The following is a 21,069-nucleotide window of genomic DNA, read 5'->3' on the forward strand; positions in this document are numbered from 1 at the left end:
CCAACCTTTTACTCGTCTTCCTTCGATTCCCTAATTTCGCACTTCTCTTGAGTTTCTCATACACAAAGTCCAGTTTCCTAACGCAATCGAATTTAAATTTGAATTTGAATTTGGATTTCGATTTCGATTCACTGTGATGCCTTACACGGTACGAGAGAACCTCTCGATCGGCAACATCGGCGACGCGGCGAGGATTCTTCAAAACGACACCGTTCACAGCGTCACGCACATTCTCTCCGTACTCAGTTCCGCCTCCATCTCCTTCTTCTCTGAATGGCGTCCCAGCATCTCCATCCCTGCCAAGGAAATCACCAAAGTCCACGTGGCGGACGCCGGGGCTGGCGCCGCCAAATCGGCGCTCGCGTCGGATAAGCTTCTTTACTCGCTCGAGTACGCCGGTCGCGACCTGAAGCTCGTGAGGATGGCCGTGCCTCTCCGAGATACCGAGAACGAGAACTTGTTGGATTACCTGGAAGTTTGCATCGATTTCATTGATCGCGGTCGGAAGGAAGGTTCCGTTCTCGTCCACTGTTTCGCCGGAGTTTCCAGAAGGTGCCGATTGATTTTAATTTTGTCGATTTCTTTATTACTATTATCATTTTTCTGAGTTTGATGGATTTTGCGGTGGTTCTTGTAGTGCGGCGGTTATTACGGCTTATTTGATGAGAATCGAACGTCTATCTGTAGAAGGTGTGAAACTGAAACCAATACTTAAAAAGTTATGATACCGTGTATTTGACGCGCGATTGAATAAACACTAATAATTCAATACAAAGTTTGTTTGTTTATAAGCTTTACCTAAAAGCTGAGTGAAATAAGCTTGAAAATAAGTTTATTCTGCCAAGTTTATTAAATTGAGTTGAAAATTTTTTGTTCAAGAAATTATGTATAGCTATTTTTAAATACCATATTTAATTATTAATTTGATGCTTTACCCTCACATTTTGATGGTTTAGTCTCTACACCTAAACACTGGTGGTATTAGTCACTACACAAATGATATTTAATCCGTTTTTAGTCTTTGTCATCCAAAATTGTTGGGATTAAGACGAGTTTAAAAGTGTATTACTAAAATAAGTAGTTTCTAGACATAGAGATGAGGCATAAAGATTTATGTAGGTATTAGATCAAATACATAATTAAACCTAAATATTATTGTTAGTTTCTATAGTGCATAGTGCATTAACATCATTATCATCAATTCAGTATTGTTGTTAAAAGTTGATGTAAGTATTTTTTTTGAAAATAGGCTGAGTAGTTATTGCTTATTTTTAGAAGTTGAATGGTCTGTGTCTCGGACTTATATGTTCTTCTGTTTTTAAATGTATTTTTATGTACTTCAGATGCCCTTGAATCGTTGAGGCAGAGCTGTGAAAATGTTTGTCCCAATGATGGTTTTCTAGAGCAGGTGTGTGCTGTTAAAGGTCTCTTTGTATGGTCGTGAAGATATTATTTTTTAACGAAACACCAATCAAAATTATGACGTTTTTTCCTCTCTCTCACAAATCTTAGTTGAAACTGTTTGAGGGGATGGGTTTCAAGGTTGATCACTCCAGCCCTATATACAAGCGCTTTCGTCTAAAAGCACTAGGTATGACTTCTTCTCCCCGACTTATTTTGGTACTTATTATTATTCATACAAGTGTCATGGCGGTATTGAAGAGAATGGAGATGTTTGGTTTGACCCTACTTAGTAAAAGAATATAGTGGGTGGGTCTAAGCTACATCATGCATCATTTTGGTGTGTATGGTACCCTCTTGTTTGTCACATGTCATCGCTGGAGTGATTCAACTTGCATTGTTTACTTTATTTTCACATGTCACCATGCCCAGTACATTTTTAGGAAGTAGGAAAATCATGGGCTAGATTTTAGAGTTCCTTCATCTCCCAAATTCTGTACAGAAACACGTTTGACAAAAGTTAAGTGTTTATTCTCATTATTTCTTCATTCTTATGTGTCATCATCCTATCTAGTTGTATTAATTTTCAAGTTGAGTTATTCCTTGTAGTTTCTGTTTTAGTGTTTTGATTACGCTTATTTTGTGCTCATATTAATCCTTTTTACTAGTTTTAGTTTGAATATGGAAAAAATTATGCAATCTGAGGAAAGAAATGGATGTTTTTTTCAGGTGAGAATCATTTATCAGGGTTGAGGATAGACAGTTCTAAACTTGGTGCAGATCCTGGCATGCCTGTCGAAATTTCTTCAGGGGCTGAAGAAACTACTAAAGTAGAAAATAATCGAAGACCTACATATCGCTGTAGGAAGTGCCGACGACTTGTTGCATTGCATGAACATGTCATAGATCATGTTCCTGGTGAGGGTGAGACAGCCTTTGGGTGGAACAAGCGAAGAGGTGGCAACCCTTTCAACAAATCTAAAGAATCGGAATGTTCATCCATATTTATTGAGCCTCTACGGTGGATGAAAGCTGGTAAGAAAACATTCAACTACAATACTACAATGTCTATTTTTCAAACGAGATGGGAATCTATGCCACACTTTTTGTGAAGAATGTTCCCATACTTTTGTATAATAGATAAAGAATGGTCTTTGATATTTTGAAGTGTGTTAACACTTTTTTCTTGCGCCTCTTGGAAAATTATACACATAAATATGCAGAAAATTGACAATTTTTTACTGATATTTCTTGTTACTCAGTTGAGGAAGGTGCACTGGAGGGAAAGCTGTCCTGTGTTCATTGTGATGCTCGTTTGGGATACTTCACTTGGGCAGGCTTACAGTGCAGCTGCGGAAGCTGGATAACCCCAGCATTTCAACTCCACAAAAGTCGGATAGACATAAGCCCCATGTAACCCTTCTTTCGCCACTTTATGCATATCCTCATTCCTCAATAAGGGATGCACCCTATATTTTTGTCGTTGTTCTTGGACTTGTGTTCTGCCTCAAGCTTTCCAAGTCGGTCCACTGCCAATGAAGTAATGGAAAGAAGATTGAAGTCTTGTTCAAGTTTTCCAGGTAAAACCAATGCTGTTATGAAAGGGGGAGGATTATAGTGTTACACTCTTGCGCTTCTTCCAGAATGGCGTTTGGAGCTACGATTAGATATTAAAAAATTACGGGTTTTAGCAGATGGAGAGGCATGATTTGGGTTTTTCAATATTAGGATTTGTTCCTCCAATGATTTTACCATAAGCAATCTTCGAATGATTTTACCATTGTACTTTTCTTTTCATTATTCTCAAATATGCAAATTTTTTCTTGTGGTGTGAAGAAATTGGCTACAAGTTGAAATACATACGCGAAAACCCGAATGCTGATATATTATTTCTAGTCTATCATTTCCAGGCCCCTTCTCTTTTGATCATTATCCACCAGGCAATTGGATAAGAACTTGATTGCTGCTTAGATCACAATTAATTGTTAAACATTACATCAGATCTTATCATGTCTCCGCAAGATGCGCTGGATGTACAAAGATATCTTGTCAAATTTTGATTTAGGATACGGTTTAAAATATATTAAAAAAAATTAGGATTTCTCCTTGGCTTAACATTTTTTGTATACATCTAGTTCTTGTGGGTGTTTAAATTTGCGTGGCATCACTTAACATGATACTAAAACACTAGTTAATATTATTGTAAGTAAATATTCGTATGCTTGATTTTATATTTTATGAACTGATTGTAAATTAAAACTGATTAAGATAAAGTAGCTTTAAGTGGTTTTATGCCTAGACTTTAACAAAAAATATTACTACCAAGGCTTGTTTTCCACTTATGTAAAAAATGAGTTGTTACAATTTTTGTATGAATATATATATATATATATATATATATATATATATTAGATAGTTTAGAATAACCCATGCACCATGCTCAATAAAATGACCTAAATCCCCTTGACCAGTTAGAAGTGATATATTTTCATTGTTATCAGTCAAATAACAAAACATAGAAGTAGGGATGTCAAAAAAATTCGTACTCGTAGGTATTTGCGGATAAAACTCGCAACGGATAGGAAATGGATATTAAAAATGGATACCTGCTATCCGTGGGTACGAATATTTTTTATACCCGCATGTTAACGGGACAGGTACGAGTATCATAATATCCGTACTCGTGGATACCCGTATCTGCTAAACTTTAATTCACCAAAATACCCTTATATATATATATATATTTATATTTATGACAGTGATGTATTTTATTTTATTTTATTTGAATTTATGATTAAATATTTGTTTTGTAAATAATTTTGTAAATATTCGCGGGTATCCTTGGACACCCGCGAATATAAAATAAAATTGGTAAGTACCCGCATAACGGATACCCGACGAATATAGTACGGGTACAAGATGAATATTTAACCAGTGGATAGGGTACGAGGAGCTACTATCCCTATCCGCCCCGTTGACATCCTACATAGAAGCATGTGATATTTTTAAATGAAAATAAATAGTAACTATTTTAAGATGATTCGTGTAGTCCATCAACCATTTTAATATCCATGACCATCTACCGAGTTTTATCAATTGTAAATAATCTATTACATCATTTTTGACAATTTTTATTTTTACATACATGTTAATTAAATTATATATCAATTTATTAATTTTATTTAAATAAAAAATACACAAATAACAATAAACTAAATAAAAAATAAAAAATATATTTTATGTTTAGTAAAAGTTGTAGTTTTAAGTTTTTAATTAATTATTTTATAATTAAAACTGTTTAATTAACCTAAATTTAGAAAAATTATAAAAATGTGTGTAGAATCTGTTCAAATGACAAGTGTTTGTATCTATTTATTGTCTCTCATTGGACATTTCAAAGCACAACAAAAATGTATTTTCATTGCATTATTAGGCTATGTGACTTTCCAATAAGAGAAAAAAAAAAGTATTTTTAAGTAATGCGATGTCACAACCGCTCACACCAGTTATTACCTGACAAAATTACATCTTTGTTGTGTATTGTTTACAAAATAAATAAGTTTCTATCATGATAAAAGAAATTACAAGTTTGGGGAGTAAAGTTAACAAACACCAATGAGGAAACTATTAAAATTATTAAAAGCCCAAAACAGGCCCAGTCCATTTTTGAAAATCAGAGGAGAGAGACTTTAGAATTGCTAGCACCCAACAAATTTGCGGGTTCAGAACTGCACCACTTCGCCATCTGTGACACAGTTTGAATTGATTTATGCTTATTTGAGGTAATTTTGTAAGCTTCGTTGTCTCTTTGATTGAAGGATAAATCTTGCACTCTGCTCCATTTTCTTTTTAATGGTTGCATTGCCGTAGATAGTGCAGAGGACTTCCACCTTCAATGCTAGATGATAAAATCTGCTTGCAATTTCTCTTTGTTTTTTTTTTTTTCTATTCCTCATGTTTTTATTATCATATTGGCTTTTCAATTTTGTTGGTGTTTTTGACCTTGCGCATGCATTTTTTTTCTTTTGCTGTTCTGAGTTCATTTGCAACTTGATTAACCTTCCTTGAAAGAAAATGCGTCACCCTAACTTTTAAATTTTAATATATTTTCTTTCTTTATGTTCTTATCGGGTTTGGCACCTGAGGTTCCTTTGTCTCTGTTTGTAGAACTTCGGTGTGTTTCCGGATGCTGACTGTCATGAAGGTGCTGTTTTGATAAAATCTAAACTATAAATTCATCACCAATGGATTACAAATGCATTCAGTGCGGGTGCCCTGTCAAAACGCTTTACGTGCAGTATTCTCCAGGCAACATTCGCTTGATGAAATGCGTAGGTCTTTTTCTTTTTACTGAATAAGATGAAATTCATGATTATTCATTCTATTGTGTCTTGAATTACCCAATTCGTGAACTGATTTTCGGACCCTTTTTGTGTCGTAGAAGAATTGCAGGGCTGTGGCAGACGAATATATTGAATGTGAAATCATGGTGCCTAGTACTCCCTTTGCCACTGATTTATGAGTTAAAACGTCTTAACAGTCTGTCTGGTATGGTGGAAATGGTGGGACGAGAGAAGGGAGGACAGAGAAAAAGAGTGGAGATTTTAAATCTGCAATCATTTGGCAGCGTAGAAATAAGGAGAATAATACCTTTTTATTTCTTTGCTCAACTATTTGAAAATTCAACAGTAACAGTTTCAAAGCAAACTCAATTGATTGTCGTGGAACGATTTTCATATGTCTACAATAGATTGTCACACTATAAAATCGGTTCATTTTCAGCTGCCTATAATCTATTTTCTTTCTCGTTGTTTATGAAGGTGGCAATGGATTGTCTTTCTCTGAAAATGATTTACAAACTTTTTTTTTTTTTTATTTGTGTCTTTCCTATTTCTCTCAAACAAAACACCCATAAAATCCACTTTATTCTCACTTATTTTCATCCACTTCTATTTGCATCTGCCCTATTTCTTTCCCTCTTGCCAAGCGGACCCGTAGTTTTTTTCTTGAGATGACTCTGTTTCCCCTTCCCCTTTGTAGATTTTGGTAATAGATTTGATACTTCACAAGCCCAAGGCCTATAGACATCTCCTCCACAATGTCATCAATCAAAAAACAATGAAGTTTCAGGTATGGTTGAGCTCCTCCATTATCCCTCCTGCTGTTATTGCATGAGTCTTGTTTTTTTATGTTTATTAATGAGCACTAAATTTATTTTTGCTGTTCTGAATAGTGCAATTGTGATTATTATTTTTTTACATATTGGCAATCAAATTATTCCGGTTAGCATTGCTGCTGACATTAGTATTGCTTTATTATGCAGTCGTAATTTTATTGTCTGATAATAACAAACGTGAAGCATTTTAGTTTTGAACTATATTTGGAATCTCCAACAGTATTTACATTGTTACTTTTGGAGAAGCCTAATCTTTATATTAAGAATATCTCATCATTAGATTTTGGATAGTCAAATAAATAAATTAATATGCTTCAGTTGCTACTTGCATTTTTGCCTGATTAATGCAGACAAGATATTTCTTTTGGTTTTATAATCAGGTAGAACTTGAATAATATGCATGGTTCTATGTAAGAGTGCATTTTCTGAATGAACGTTCACAGAATAAACACTGATAAAATTCATTTTAACGTGTGGCATGTGTAATGCTCAGAATATTGAGATCCAATTCATCATTATTCTTTTACTTGTACTCCATACTCTGTTAATTTTTACCTTACAACACTAACAAGCTGATACTTTCCATGACTTTGCAGGGACTACTCTGGAAATTGGCTGTCGTTTTTCTTCTCTTTGAAGCTCGTATGCATTCTTTTGCAGACATCATTCTTTTTAATGCTTAGGCAGTATAAAATCATATATTCTAGCTTTTGGTTTTCTTTTACGAAACCGTGTATCACATAGGAGGACTTCATTGTTTGTTGAAGACAGATGTTTGATCTTGGAAAGTGGCAAGGGAAAAACGGGTTCATCAATGAGCTTCTCTTCATTATTATCAATATGCTCGAAGGTTCAGACATCTATATTAAAATCACCCTTTTTCTCAAATTACTTAGTCTGGATTTTTATATCAATTATGATGAATGTTTTGTGGCTTTCAATTGTCAGGTGCTGGTGGATGTTTTATTTGGGAACTTTATGTTTCTTTTAACTTTCTTCTTTATGATTAAGATATTTTTTCATGTATCAATCACCATCTCCAGGTATATATTTTTTATTTATTTGCCATACCTTGTGATGAAGAAAGGACAATTAGTAATACAGGAAAAAGTAAAAATATGTTTGTTATTTTAGCAATTGAAAGAAAGATTTAGTAACAAAACTGTCCCCGAGTCTATCACAATTATAAATTAAAGACATTTTGTGTGTTTTTATATATGATAAGGATAATTGCTTCTAGGGTCTTGCCTATTTTGACTATTAGAAGGTGGACTTTAAGCTTCACTGAACATTACAATATTGACTTGTAAGTTGAGGTTTGCATTACCAAAATAGGCTATCTGTCCCAACCTGACCTAGGCTTACACCCGAGTTAAAAAAAATTGACCACCCAGCCTGACTTATATTTAAAATGGGCCATAATGTTTTTCCTACCTTGGCCTATATTAGGCCGACACACTAACATCTCATTTTTGGCCTAATTGACAATTAAAAAGATTACTATTTGTCCATAACTAAAATCATGATATATCGTTGGCCAAAAATCTGAAGTTTAATAGATGCAACATGCCTCTTAGTCTAAATATTGCTTAAAACAATTTTGTTAATATCTCCAACGTCCATAACATGTGTAATTAAAACATGTAAAGATTCATATAGTTAAGATGTTTCTTCAAGATTTTAACTCCCCAAATATAACACAACCAATTCTAGTTTCAAGTTATTAACTCGCCCATTATAGCTCCCTAAGGATTTATTTCTTTCATATGGGTTCATAAGAATTAAGAACTTAAAATAGAAGAATAAATTGGACAGTGTATTAGCCTGTGGGCCATCCCGGCCTTGGCCCATATGGGCATTGGGCCAAATTGGCTATACTTATTTTGGCTTGTTTTTGAAGCCTGACCTGACTTGAATCACATTATGTTAGAAGTGGGGTGGGTGGTCCGTTAGTGGAACAAAATATCCAAGAAAGTTCGCTAGGATAGGTTCTAATTTGGCTCTGATACCATGTTAGAAGTGGAATTTAAGTCTAACTGAACCCCACAAAACCGGCTTGTGAGATGAGAATTACACCCCACTTATATATTGTGAAGTGGCCTTATCTCTAGTCGATATGGGACACTTTCAACACATACCATGCGAGTCGGCCCTAAGTTTGCATCCACCTATGTATTATAATTTAGTCATATCTCTAGATGATCTGAGATTTTCAACAAACGTCACATTGAAGAATGAATATCTTAAGTGTGAAACTAGATATTTGTGAGTGATCCAATAGTTATCTAATAGCTAGTAATACACTATACTCAACAAAACTCGTTATGATAGATTCCAATATTGTATTCAGAAGTCTAGAGAAGAAAAAAACATTGAGATGAAATAGTGTGTTTCTGATACAACACAGGTGCTTTATTTATATTGAGAAAAAAAGGAATTAATATAATAAATTGGGGAGATTTTACATTCTTTAATAACAAAGATATGATATGGGAATAAATAAAAATGTTCCTAATAATACATATATAATCTAGAATTTTTTTTATTATATGCCATCAATTCCTTATTTCAACATTCTTAGATTATATAAAATGAGTTCCTTATTTCTATTGTTACAAAAATGAGTATGAGTTTAGAAATATTTTTACATGATATATTGTTAAAGTTTGAGAGAGAGATTTAGAAAAGTTAAGTAATTTGGTAAAAAGAAGAAACTCATTGCTTTAACTTGCAAGAGTACAAATTTAGCTTATGTAGTGACTGAAAATGGTAGGAAGCTCAGACATGCCTCACAAATGGTGTGTCCGTGTCCGACAAGTACTAGACACCAACACGCGTATGACACTCCTACGACACATGTGAAGTGTCCAGTTTGGAAGATATATTTTTGTTGCTTATGCTTACAAAATTTAGACATGGTTGAAATACAATGTTAATAAGAACAAATACAATGACTTTCTAAAAGTCATAAACTTATAAACTTATTGCATAAGTTTTTACTATGATTATAGAAATAAAAAACAAATATTATATGATCACTACTTTTAACTTTTTGGATATTAGATAGATGGATTAAATTTATTTTTGTATTAAGTGACAATATTTGTAGATTATTATATTTGACTAACCTAATTTATAGATGATTTTGAATATGAAAATGTTGGTTATTAAGTTAAATAATTCATAATGATTTAATATATAAATCTATGTCCGGGTATCCTACATTTTGGAGACTACATGTGTTGAGAGGTGTCTGTGTCCAGTGTTCATGTCAGAATTTGTGCTATGTAGGTTACAGCTGAATTAGCCTTAGGACAGCTGTGGCTTTATTGCTGTGACTGACTTGTAATGGACTAGCATTCTATACTAATGCCCTAGATGGCCGCCATAAGTTGATAGACCTAATGATAAGCAATCAAGTTGCAACTTTTAAACCTTGTAATGAATGGGATGAGAAAAGATAATGCATGATAGATTTTGGGACACTTTTTCTTCTCGTTGTATTGTTATGGAAGCATTAGTTTTTTTTTTTTTTTTTCTGTTAAATTTCTATAATTCTATCATGTCAGTTTGGTGTTTCTGGACCATCATGATCACTTCAGCTTAAATTATCCATGTATGCAGGGGCATTGACCTTTTGCTCATACTAATGATTTCAAGTTACTTCAAGATTTTTCTTGTTGCCATGATGGTAATATATGCAATGAGGAAATCTAAGTTGGTCCTTTTAGTTTTATTGTTGACCGCTTCCTCTGGCTTCTAATGTCTATGATGTTAAATGCAATACATGTTTAACTTTAATAGGTCTGGGAGTTTCCATCTTCAGTGATCTTCATCATCGAATTATTCTGTTTATCATCGAATGCTGTTGCATTGAAAGGTTAGCGGTAAACTGTTGCTGAATCCTTGGAAAAATCTTAATTATACTCTTTTAAAATGCAAGCATTAGACGACTGTTTGTTTTCTCAAACCATATTTTTCATAAGCAGTTGTTGGATTCATAGAAAACTCAGTATCATCTATGAATCCTTGATCCATCAATATTGTATATTTCATCCCCAACTTTAAGCCATTTTTCTGCTTAGGTTCTTTACACACAATGTAGTAGGTGTATTTTTGTTTTAGTTTGAGTAGCCAGTGGTAGTAATAAAATGAATACCTGCTCTCATACAAGAATTAAGTTGCTAAGTGAAATAAAGATGAAAGGAAAGTATTATTTGAGTGTTTTACCTGACATGTCACTTGATTATATCACTTGGATTGACAATCCAACTGTTGTTACAGTCAATTGATTTCCTTTGGTGGCATTAATTGCTTAAGTTGTGTAATAAGTTTCTTTCCCACGTTTATGATCCGAACATATGTCCACTTCCAAACTGCGTTTGTTCAAGTGCTACCATATGTGACTGTTTCGGAACATTGAATCTAGGGTTGCTGCTTGTATTTCAAATACGATCTTAATGCTTTTTATTGAGCACTGATGAAGTTTTTCTTGTCAACTAGTGATGACTGAGTCAACAATGAGTCGTTGTGTTTGGACCTGCTTCTTTGCATATGCTATGAAGTTTTTGGTCACTCAGATATTGGAGTTCATATTATTGGGGCAATTAATGCAAGGCTGGAGTCAAATTTCAAGCTCATTCTTGAAAGCCAGCATGATTTAATTTTGCACTCTCATCTTAATATATAAGAAGTAAAATTTCGTAGGAAGTGTTTCTGATTTGTATATATGTTCCTTGACTTTCTTTTATTTCTTAAAATTCTAGTGTGCTTCTGAACGCTGTTATTATGCTTCACAAATTTTGTCGAGTTCCTTATTGAACATTTTCGGTTTAAAAGAGTGTTTTACAAGTATTTTTAATGGCTAGTTTCTAAGCTTGAATACAATATTAATAAACATGATCTTAACCTATAGCCTTTTTTTTCCAAACATCACTTGGCATAACATTTTGAGCTTATGCCTTATCTTTTTTCATGTTTACTTACCGTATTTAATAAAATTATATCCTCTACTTAATTAAATATGACATGATTTATTTTAATAAAGCATCTCCTCAATGCATATCTCAATTATTTTGATATTATTTGTTTCAAATTTTCAATTAAATAGTGTAATGTTTAACAAAAAGTCAGTTTTAAAAAGAATTGATATTTAAAAAATAATTAAAATTTTATATCTATAACTATTTAAAAACAAAATTTTGTTAATCAATTAAAGATCTATATAAAGTTTATTTTAGTTTTATTTCAAATTTATTAAATGTCTAAGCCTTTAAAGAATTTTATTCTTAAAAAATTGTCAATATTTTTACATCTAATGACTTTTCCAGAATTTAGAAATAACGTGAAATATGTTCTTGTATCAGGATTTTCATTTGCATTCAAACAACTTTTTATTTTAATGTGAATGTTTTTTTTTTTTTGTTAATATAAGATGAGCATAATTTAGATTTCAATATTGATATGTTGAGCTGTCAAATCTTTGAAAAATAGAGTAATTTGAATGTTTTTCATTATTCCCCAAGAAATAAGTATAATCCAATTTCAGCTCTTTTCAGCTTTGATTGAAGCAACCAGCGGTTTCTTATACAAAGGGGGGAAAACTTATATTTTTGTTCTGGAGATTGTACCTCCCTTTAAAACAATAATATTATGAAGTTAATAATTAAAATGATCAGCACTTAATAATTTAAGGATAAAAAGGAGAGCTCTGTTTTATGATGGATGAATATCACAACTAATTTCAGTAATTTGCAAATAAAACAACCATGTTGCTGCCCTAAGAAACAAGAATCTAATCTCATAATTGTTTGTAAACCTTTATTCACATAACAAAAGTAACACATACAATGACTGACAATCAACAAGCCTTAATAATGCATTACAAGAACACATTCTTTCAAATATAATCCATGATAAAAATTTATTGAAAAACTTAAATATGAAGTGATGTTTCCCAAAATATATAATTTTCAATAAATTTTAAACCAGGAGAAAAATAATGTTGCTGGCAATTCTCGATTTAATTATATACCGAAGAGAAAACCAGTAAAGGATAACTAATCACAATTACTTTCCTCAAGAAAAGCTTAAATTTTTTTCACCATTCGGATACGAAATCATCCTCAACAACTTGCAATATTACGATTTTCTTTTTCTGATTTATTTAGTGTGGGAGTGGAGGGGCAAGTAATTTCATTGTAGAATATTATAGCAAACCTCAACAGAGTGGAACTGGTATGCATTTATGTGCTTTGAACAAACAGCACATAGAACCTGAAACTACAAACAAATATCTGATTCACAATTCATAAATGTGCATACTTTGAATATATTGAAGTAATTTGTACAGATCCTAACTCATTTGTCTATCAAAATGTCAAGATTCAAGTTAAGGTGGGAAAAATGATCCTGAGAAAGGAGGAGTCCTTGAGGATGATGATGATAATATATATGAATATATACGAATGCCTGAAGTTCACAAACATCCTCACATCATTAGCGAATTTCCAATCCTTCATGATTAGGATTTCATCTATCATCAATCAACTCTGAACAATGTGGCTCTCATTTACTTGCAACATTAATGCAATTAGTGGGACTGTGCCTCCAATAGAATGTTGGTGGCCACATTCACATCATTTCTGGCCTGCACTAGAGCTTGTCTCGCAGAATTTCTGTCAAAGCCCATCGAGACAAGTGTAGTGATCGAGTCCTCCGATGGTTCTACAGATTGCATTGGAGGAGGGTAGTTTCTCTGCAGTACAAAGATCATACTCATTGTCAAGAGAGTATAGAATCCTAAATGTTCCTTCTAGGAATGTTGTTGACACATTAAATATTGCAAGGCCATAAATCACATCATCAAATTTTATCACACACTTCTTAAGCCAAATCATAGCTTGAAACAAACTTGATTTTATCAGAAAAAGTTTAGCCACAGCATTCTGGGTTTATTACACACTACTAACTAGCTCTAGGGTTGGAAATGCCCCAAGCTAAGTTGAGTATCAAGCAAAGTTCACCAACTCATGAGCCTTGCATATTGAGATGTTGATGAATCACAGTAAATAGATTGTAACGATAAAAGAATTAGGCACAAAGCAAAACTTGCCTCCATTTGGCGAGCTGGATGGGAAGGTAAATTCCCAACACTATGCCTTGTTGATGATGATGTTGCATGTGTACTTCCCATAGATGGCAATGTAATTCGTGAGAAGAATGACGAGATAAACTCTGGGAACTGTAGTGTAAGATTACATAAACAAGACAAATAACAATTTATCAATATGCACTTATGGTTTTAATAATATACTGCATACTGTTTGAAATTTACACATTTAGATTATGGGGGAAGAGTAAAAGTGGAGACAGTGAAATAACAAGATAGTCTAAACTCAAAAAATAGTTTTTTACGGCAGTTGCACTTCATAATAATAGATGTCAATGTAATGGACAGTAACAAGAGAAACATGAATATACTTCACATAGCAGACTTCGATGAAGAGAACAGATAGATATCTAATACCTACGCAATGCACTGAATGAAGGAAACACATTGTGGAGTCATACTGATAGTGAAACAAAGTCTTAATTTATCATCAGCATCCACCTCAAATCAGAACAAAATATCAATATCTAGCATTTGGTTTAAAGATAAAAGGGCAGGCAAAATCTGAAAAATACCCACGAAGATTGAAGATGGATTTGTTAAGTTGCGTGATGCATATCCTAAAGCTGTCAGTGAATTTTAATAGAGTCAACTACTGCCACTGATAAATGAGGAATTTAATCGTTTATCCTCATGCTCGATGAAATAGACTTCACACAAACCTAGATGAATAGACTCACTTGGTAGAATCATAGTAATCAATCTTGGATAGTGGTGAATAGCACATGCAAATGCAAAATGCCATATTTTGGGTTGTGAAAATGACATCACATGCAAATGAAAAACACGCCACTATTGAAAAGATGGCAGCCAGTGGCCATTCCGCCACGCACTTTTGCAAAAGTGTGCTATTGATAACAGTGGCTAGAGTACACTTGAAAATCTGGCTATCACTAGGTAGCGATACAAATTGTGTGTCAACAGTAATAGTCAAATACTAGAAAGATTTTTCATTTGGTTTTACCTCTAAGAAGCAATGTTCAAAACATGCATAACCTGAAAAGTGATTTAAATCAATTTGACTATGGAATCATGAGTAATGAATATGTTGACTTTTTTGTGCTGAATTTTGAAAATTTTAAAATACATTTATGTAATTATATGTATGAATGCATATCGATACTTGTATATGTGCGTGTGACTCAATATAGAAGGTGTTTACATAAAATTAAGCACCAATTGTATTTAAAATGTCGATATTGCATTTCAAACTTTATAAACATAAACAGCCAAAAGTATGTTGTGTATAAATACAGGGACACAATCTGATAATTTAATTATAATTGATATGTTGAACTTGCTCACCAACTTTTTAAAATTTAAAATAACCTTGACGGATCACATAGGTTATGAACTTTTCCTCAAAAATTGTGACTTCTATTAATCTAAAGATACATCATCAAATGACAAAACATTATGTGAATGATGGAACTTTCCTTATCAGTGAGACAGACGAAATATTCAACCTAGTAAATGTGATTAATTTGATTAAGATTGATTTCAATTTGTTAGTATATGTTAATATGATTGTATTAGTTAATCATATTAACATATACTAACACAATTTATCAATATCAATGAAACCTGACACAGTATATATAAAATTTTATATACATAAAAGGTGATGATATTACAGGGCATCTGAATGCCATAACACATAATTGAATTGAACTAAAATAAAATTAGAAAAGAAAAAACTCAAATTTCAGACTTTAACTTACCTTTGCTTTGCGGATGTAAAAGACATTCAAACGGTACAAGGAACCAGCAAGGATGCCACACATTCCTGGTAAGATGGACCTTTTCCATGATGACAAAAGAAGCTACAATAGTTTAAATTAATTTTTAGACATTGAATGATTCTAGAAATGCAAGTTATAAAATAAGCACCCATAATTAAGTTGATCAATACCTGAATACCAGCTAGATATATGAATGACTTGTCTGAGAAGAAGAAGCTAAACACACGAAACCGTGTTGAAACCGGAATGTCAAAGAAAAAGGGTACAAATGAAGCAAATATAAGGCCATATGGTCCAGGAGTGACTAGATTTGCTGTAGGATCTGCAAAGAGTTGGACATAAATGTATCAAATTCTTACATAATATGTATGCTTCATTTGACACTATAAAAAAGAAGGCAGAACATTCAATATCATTCAACATTCCCAAAAGAGGATTACAGCTGAGAAAAACTATTTGTGAACTATTTGAGTTCCGCTTGTTGAATATTGATCAGGCATGTTTATGTTTACAAAGCTAACAAGCTCAAGCTTGACTACAGACTCAAATAGATAGTTCGGCCAAGCTCAAACTTTAAGTTCAACACCAGAAACTCATGAGTCACTCGTGACTGTATGTGTTCATATAATGATAAAAGGATACCACCTCCAATCATAAATTAATTTTAATTAACAATGTTATAAATTTTATTTTCATTCTACAAGAGTCCATAGAATTAAATGAATTATAAACTGTGTTAATATTCAATGACACTACTCATAATTTAAGGGATAATTTCTTCAACCTAGTATGCATTATATTGACTTATATTGTCAATACCCAATGAATACATCCGTTTTCTCTCAATGAGCCAATATCTCATCACTTGATTTCACAATAAACTAACAGTGTGAAAGACAATTAGCAATTCAAACATTTCTAAGTGAGATAATTTTTCAAATAATTAGAACCAAAAAATTGCTCTCATTTGTTGTTTCTTGTATAAAATAACTGAGGAGGTATAAATTTTAGATAAGAAAACTGTGTACTTAGCAAAATATATTTTATCTAAATCAATTATTTCCAAACTCCCATGTTTAGAGATTTTTTAGCCCATTTGATTTAAATCACTGTTTCATCTTTTACCACAATTGTTAATCAAATACTAAATTAATAGAGTTAAATAAGTTCAGCTCAAGCTTTGCATTATTAAACAAGTAACTAAAGCTTTAAATTTAACTCCTCTAAACAGAAGAGTCAATACTATGCATCATTTTTTTTTTTTTTGCAAGCAAGGCTTGGGATTTATGTGATCAGCTTAGTATAACTCGTTTATACTGCAACTTAGGTATGCTGCTGCAGACCAAACTGTCTACAATAAACGAGTAATATGTTTCACGGTTTTCAACCTTCTTGATGGAAGATATCATAATCATGGGTCATGCGTTGATTTCAATTCAAAACCCAGCTCACAATATGAAGATTTGAAGTAGAGTTTTAGGAATCAAAATTTCATGCTTGGGCAGATGAAATATACCTAAAGAAAAACCCTTTCAGGCCTTCCAAAGGATGACTTCTCAAATAATGATGATTTCTCACAATACTTCTGATATTGGAGCCAGTTATTTGTTAGGATGAAAAACAAAGGGGAATGTTGGTTATGAGTCTTAGTATATGGGTTTATACCTAACTCAACTTCACAAAAACTAGCTTGTAAGGTGAAGTTTTCATCCATTTATGTATTATGATTTTGCCATATATTATGAACATATATTTCACCTTATCTATTATAATTTTAACATATCACAAGTTAAAGTGGGATCTTCAACACACCCCCTCACATAGAGGAATGAACATCTTGATCGTGGGAATGATATTTGTGGATGGTCTAAAGGAGCCCGACAACAATGGCATAATAGCCCCAAAAGAACTTCTCTAGCATAGGCTCTAAATGGCTTTGATACCACCTTAGTAAATGAGTTTATGCCAAACTCAACCACAAGCTTGTAAGGTGAAGTTTACAACTTACTTATACATTATGATTTTGCCATATCAACAGTCAATGAGGGATCTTCAACAATATGACTTACAATTGTTTCATTTCTAAAACACCCCATCATGTGAACGCTCTTTGAGCTTGAAGAATGAATAAAGAATGAACCCACAACACAATGTGTTGGAACTCAATTCAAAACAGAATTGAAGCTTAAAAGAAGTTCCAGACCATTAATCAAACAGGGTGGGTGTGTTGTCCCTGCCAAGGATCTTTTAGAATACCTAGAAAATACCTCATGATCAATGTTGTATTATAAAATATTTAGTGTATTTTAGATGTGTCAAAAAATCCACGTTGGCTAGAGATAAAATCAAATAGTAATATATTACTAGATGCAAAGCCCACCTTAAAAACTAATTTTGTGATGCTGAGTTAAGCTTAAAATCCACTTTCTAATATGATATTAGAGTCTATCCTAGTGAGGTTCAATGGTTCTATCATGTCATCTTCCATCAAACTACCCATACAATATTTAGTTCCACACTAGAGAAATCCAATTCTTAGCATTAGCAGGTGTATTGGTGATCTCATATCAACCAGAAACAAGGTCATATTATAATATATAAATAGGTGCAATCATTACCTTAAAAGCCGGTTTTATGAGATTGAGTTAGAGTTAAATTCCATTTTCTAATAAGATGAATTTGGCTCCTCTACCATAAGATGTGTAATGTAAGAAAGCTAAGGCTTATCTATCATTGATTTAAATGGATTATGCTAATGAAATGCTTTAGTTTGAACTAAGGTGGATATTTCTTACTTTCTAAATTTACATGGCTCCTCACTTAGAGGAGGTAAACCACTTTAGATGATCTCTTGGGACTTGTTTCCACCTTTCATTATATTGCACGAATTGTTTCTTATTAATTATGACTAGAAGTTTAACACTAGTATACGCCTAGGTTAGTGCATTGTGTTTAGCAATACAACCTTTACATCAAATATCAGCATAAATTTATTACTCTGGGCATTGTTTCTCTTTTATTCCCTACTTAGTTAAAATGATCAGTAGGAAAAACTATCTCAGAACCTAGTTTGTTACATGTAATGCCAAGAGCACTTTTGAACTAGGAACTAGTTTTTAATGGAAATTAGTGGGCAACAATAGGATGATTAGCAAACAATTTTTACAGTAAACTTCAAACCTGTTTGTTAGAACAGAAAGTTATTAATAGTTGATTAGTTGATAATAGACATTTTGAAGGAAAATAATCACATGATGAGCACGTCTGGAATTTCAGCTGTTTAGTGAGAAAAAAGTGTCGTTAGTAAAATAAGTTGTGTTTGTGATAATAACCTAAATTTGTTAAGATAAGTTTTTTCTGCAAAAATAACTTGATCTCTTGAATCTGAAAATTTGTAGCTTATGATTATTGTCATTAACATCTCATATGATGGGAAGTTCCTGACAAACAGTCAACTATATAAACTGCCATATGTTCCTTAATAGATTGATATTAGAAAATGGTCACCAAATGTCAAAAAAGGGTCAAAAGATAAGACAAGAAACAGTCAAGAAGAAAAATTCAGCAAGTGAACAGACATGAAATGTAGAACTGAACATTAAGCAAAATGTATCATAAGAAAAAAATCAAATACGAAGATTAATCGAAGTTAAAGATTGAAAGAAAGCGATATAAAGACCAATATCAAGAATAATACCTTTTAAAAGTGCTACAGCAAAGACCTCAAGGAGTAGTGAAGTTAATATTGAGAACACGATAAAGACCTGCATAAGGGCGAACACAGATATTTCAAACCACAAAAAATGTATAAAGCAAAACATCCCACTCCCTCAACTATGTGCACATGCACATTTGTAAGGTTGTTGTCATGCAGATGGAGAACCAATGATAGGGATAGATATGGTAGCATTGACACATCAAGGCACATGTTGATGACCAATAAGTGGTTATTTTTTATCAGGGGACAATCTTACAAATCAATCTAACAAATCATGTACCTTGTATTTTATGAGCTAGAACTTGGTTCCAAAAAATATATATAGATATGGAACATAAGCTCCTGAATATAACTTAGAAAAGATCAATTACTTACTGAGTATTTATTGGAGCCTATTTGTCTTTCAAAGACCCTGAAATAATATAGCAGATACAGTCCAAACATCAACTCTGGCGTTGATGAGAAGGAAAATATGGACATGATCAACTTCCAAAGGCGAAGTTTTCCAAAAATATCCTGCCAGAATGAGAAAAGAACAGGTTAAGACAATATAGTTAATGCACAATAAGTTCAGCTCCGTGTGAGAGATACCACAATTCCAGTGCTTCAAGTGTTTAAACACTCGAGAAAGCAAATGTCGAACATGTAGCATATATTCTATACCACCAGATTTGCTTACTCGTACCATTTCCATAACTACAATTCAAAGAGAAATAATGAAATGAATCCGAAGCTCAATTTTAAATGGCGATTTTACCCCGTGGATCAATCCTATGTACCTTTATCATCACAAGTTAACATGTTATGCCAGGAAATTCTAAACAAATCCAAATCATTCCCCAAAAACGACCTTCAAATTAATTTTGGATCAAAATTAAAATTTCAAAACTAGATGACCGACCCAATTCACCCTTAAGTCCAAAAACACACGAACATCACACAAAAAACCAGTTACACATTGTTAAAACAACACCTTGTACCTAATCACCTTGTTACATAAAAGTTAAAGAAAAAAAAAACGAGAAATTAAAAATAAAATACAGAGGAGCACCTGATAAGACAACCCCAGAGTGCCGAAACGGCCTTGGATCCCAAAGAAGATTGTGAAAATAGCCGAAGCCACGATGAAAAGCCTTGTGACAGGAGCATTTGCTGTGAACACACAAACACATAACAGAGCATTTGAACAAAATGAACACAAATCAAAAAGGGCAAAACTTTAACACAAAAACATAAAGGGGGTGTGGAAATGAACACCCCAGATGATTATTCGGCTTGGGGAAGAGAATTGACGCACTGAAACCAGATGGGCCTCCGTTCATCTTCGCAGTGAAGCAGAAAGTAACGACCTTTCGACAGTGTGTTTTTGGGGTTTTTTGCCTTCTCTACGCTGTTATTGTGTTGCTCCTCCTTAGAGTTTTTCTGAGTTTAGTTTATAATGAATCAATTTTAATATTTAATTGAATTAGAATATATTAATGGAAATGAAAATATATTAAAAAAGTGACTGAATGAGTTCTTTCTTTGGACTCTTCTCTTCTGTCTAACAGCCTCTCCCATGGAAAGAGTAAGGCGGCTTACCCTTCTTTTCTACTTAAAAGAATATTCAATAAAAACACCTTATTTAAAGAATTTAAATACTTTTAAAAAATCATATTTTCCATATCTATTTATAGTATAAACAAATTAAACTACAAAGCTATATACACAAAACCGATATTCCATATCAAAAAATTAAAAATTAAACAATAGTAAACACTATTCTTATAAATGTATGTTATTAGTTAAAAAACATATAAACATTAAAAGAATATAATAATTATTAGTAATTGAAAAATGAAAATAAACACAAATAATTATC

General features: G+C 32.7%; 3 protein-coding genes across 5 annotated transcripts; 2 read left to right on the plus strand and 1 right to left on the minus strand.

The window, feature by feature from the left end:
• On the plus strand, positions 1 to 3,304 carry LOC114164152 (uncharacterized). Its single transcript, XM_028048699.2, has 6 exons — positions 1 to 552; positions 638 to 690; positions 1,344 to 1,408; positions 1,513 to 1,591; positions 2,131 to 2,436; positions 2,664 to 3,304. The coding sequence occupies exons 1-6, from the start codon at positions 137 to 139 to the stop codon at positions 2,816 to 2,818; spliced, it is 1,074 nt and encodes a 357-aa protein (XP_027904500.1). The 5' UTR covers positions 1 to 136; the 3' UTR covers positions 2,819 to 3,304.
• A 1,772-nt stretch (positions 3,305 to 5,076) lies between these two features.
• LOC114184890 (protein ARV 2-like) lies at positions 5,077 to 11,431 on the plus strand. 3 transcript variants are annotated; one of them, XM_028072314.2, is made up of 10 exons: positions 5,077 to 5,183; positions 5,569 to 5,732; positions 5,843 to 5,890; positions 6,442 to 6,531; positions 7,174 to 7,219; positions 7,345 to 7,427; positions 7,526 to 7,620; positions 10,202 to 10,268; positions 10,382 to 10,457; positions 11,081 to 11,431. In XM_028072314.2, exons 2-10 carry the CDS (start codon positions 5,646 to 5,648, stop codon positions 11,239 to 11,241), a joined length of 753 nt encoding a protein of 250 aa, XP_027928115.1. In that variant the 5' UTR covers positions 5,077 to 5,183; positions 5,569 to 5,645; the 3' UTR covers positions 11,242 to 11,431. The 3 variants fall into 3 exon arrangements, with proteins under 3 accessions (XP_027928115.1, XP_027928195.1, XP_027928269.1); XM_028072394.2 differs by having other exon boundaries at positions 5,846 to 5,890; XM_028072468.2 differs by lacking the exon at positions 5,077 to 5,183 and having other exon boundaries at positions 5,214 to 5,732; positions 5,854 to 5,890.
• A 1,354-nt stretch (positions 11,432 to 12,785) lies between these two features.
• LOC114195486 (rhomboid-like protein 20) lies at positions 12,786 to 20,759 on the minus strand. The gene is made up of 8 exons (XM_028085976.2): positions 20,506 to 20,759; positions 20,260 to 20,360; positions 19,584 to 19,724; positions 19,188 to 19,254; positions 15,661 to 15,812; positions 15,470 to 15,571; positions 13,692 to 13,820; positions 12,786 to 13,334 (listed from the first exon to the last, which is right to left on the minus strand). Exons 1-8 carry the CDS (start codon positions 20,528 to 20,530, stop codon positions 13,170 to 13,172), a joined length of 882 nt encoding a protein of 293 aa, XP_027941777.1. The 5' UTR covers positions 20,531 to 20,759; the 3' UTR covers positions 12,786 to 13,169.
• Positions 20,760 to 21,069: the final 310 nt, after the last annotated feature.

This window comes from Vigna unguiculata, chromosome 1 (assembly GCF_037176805.1).
Source record: "Vigna unguiculata cultivar grain cowpea cultivar isolate G323 ecotype 2 chromosome 1, ASM3717680v1, whole genome shotgun sequence".
Taxonomy (NCBI): Eukaryota; Viridiplantae; Streptophyta; class Magnoliopsida; order Fabales; family Fabaceae; genus Vigna; species Vigna unguiculata.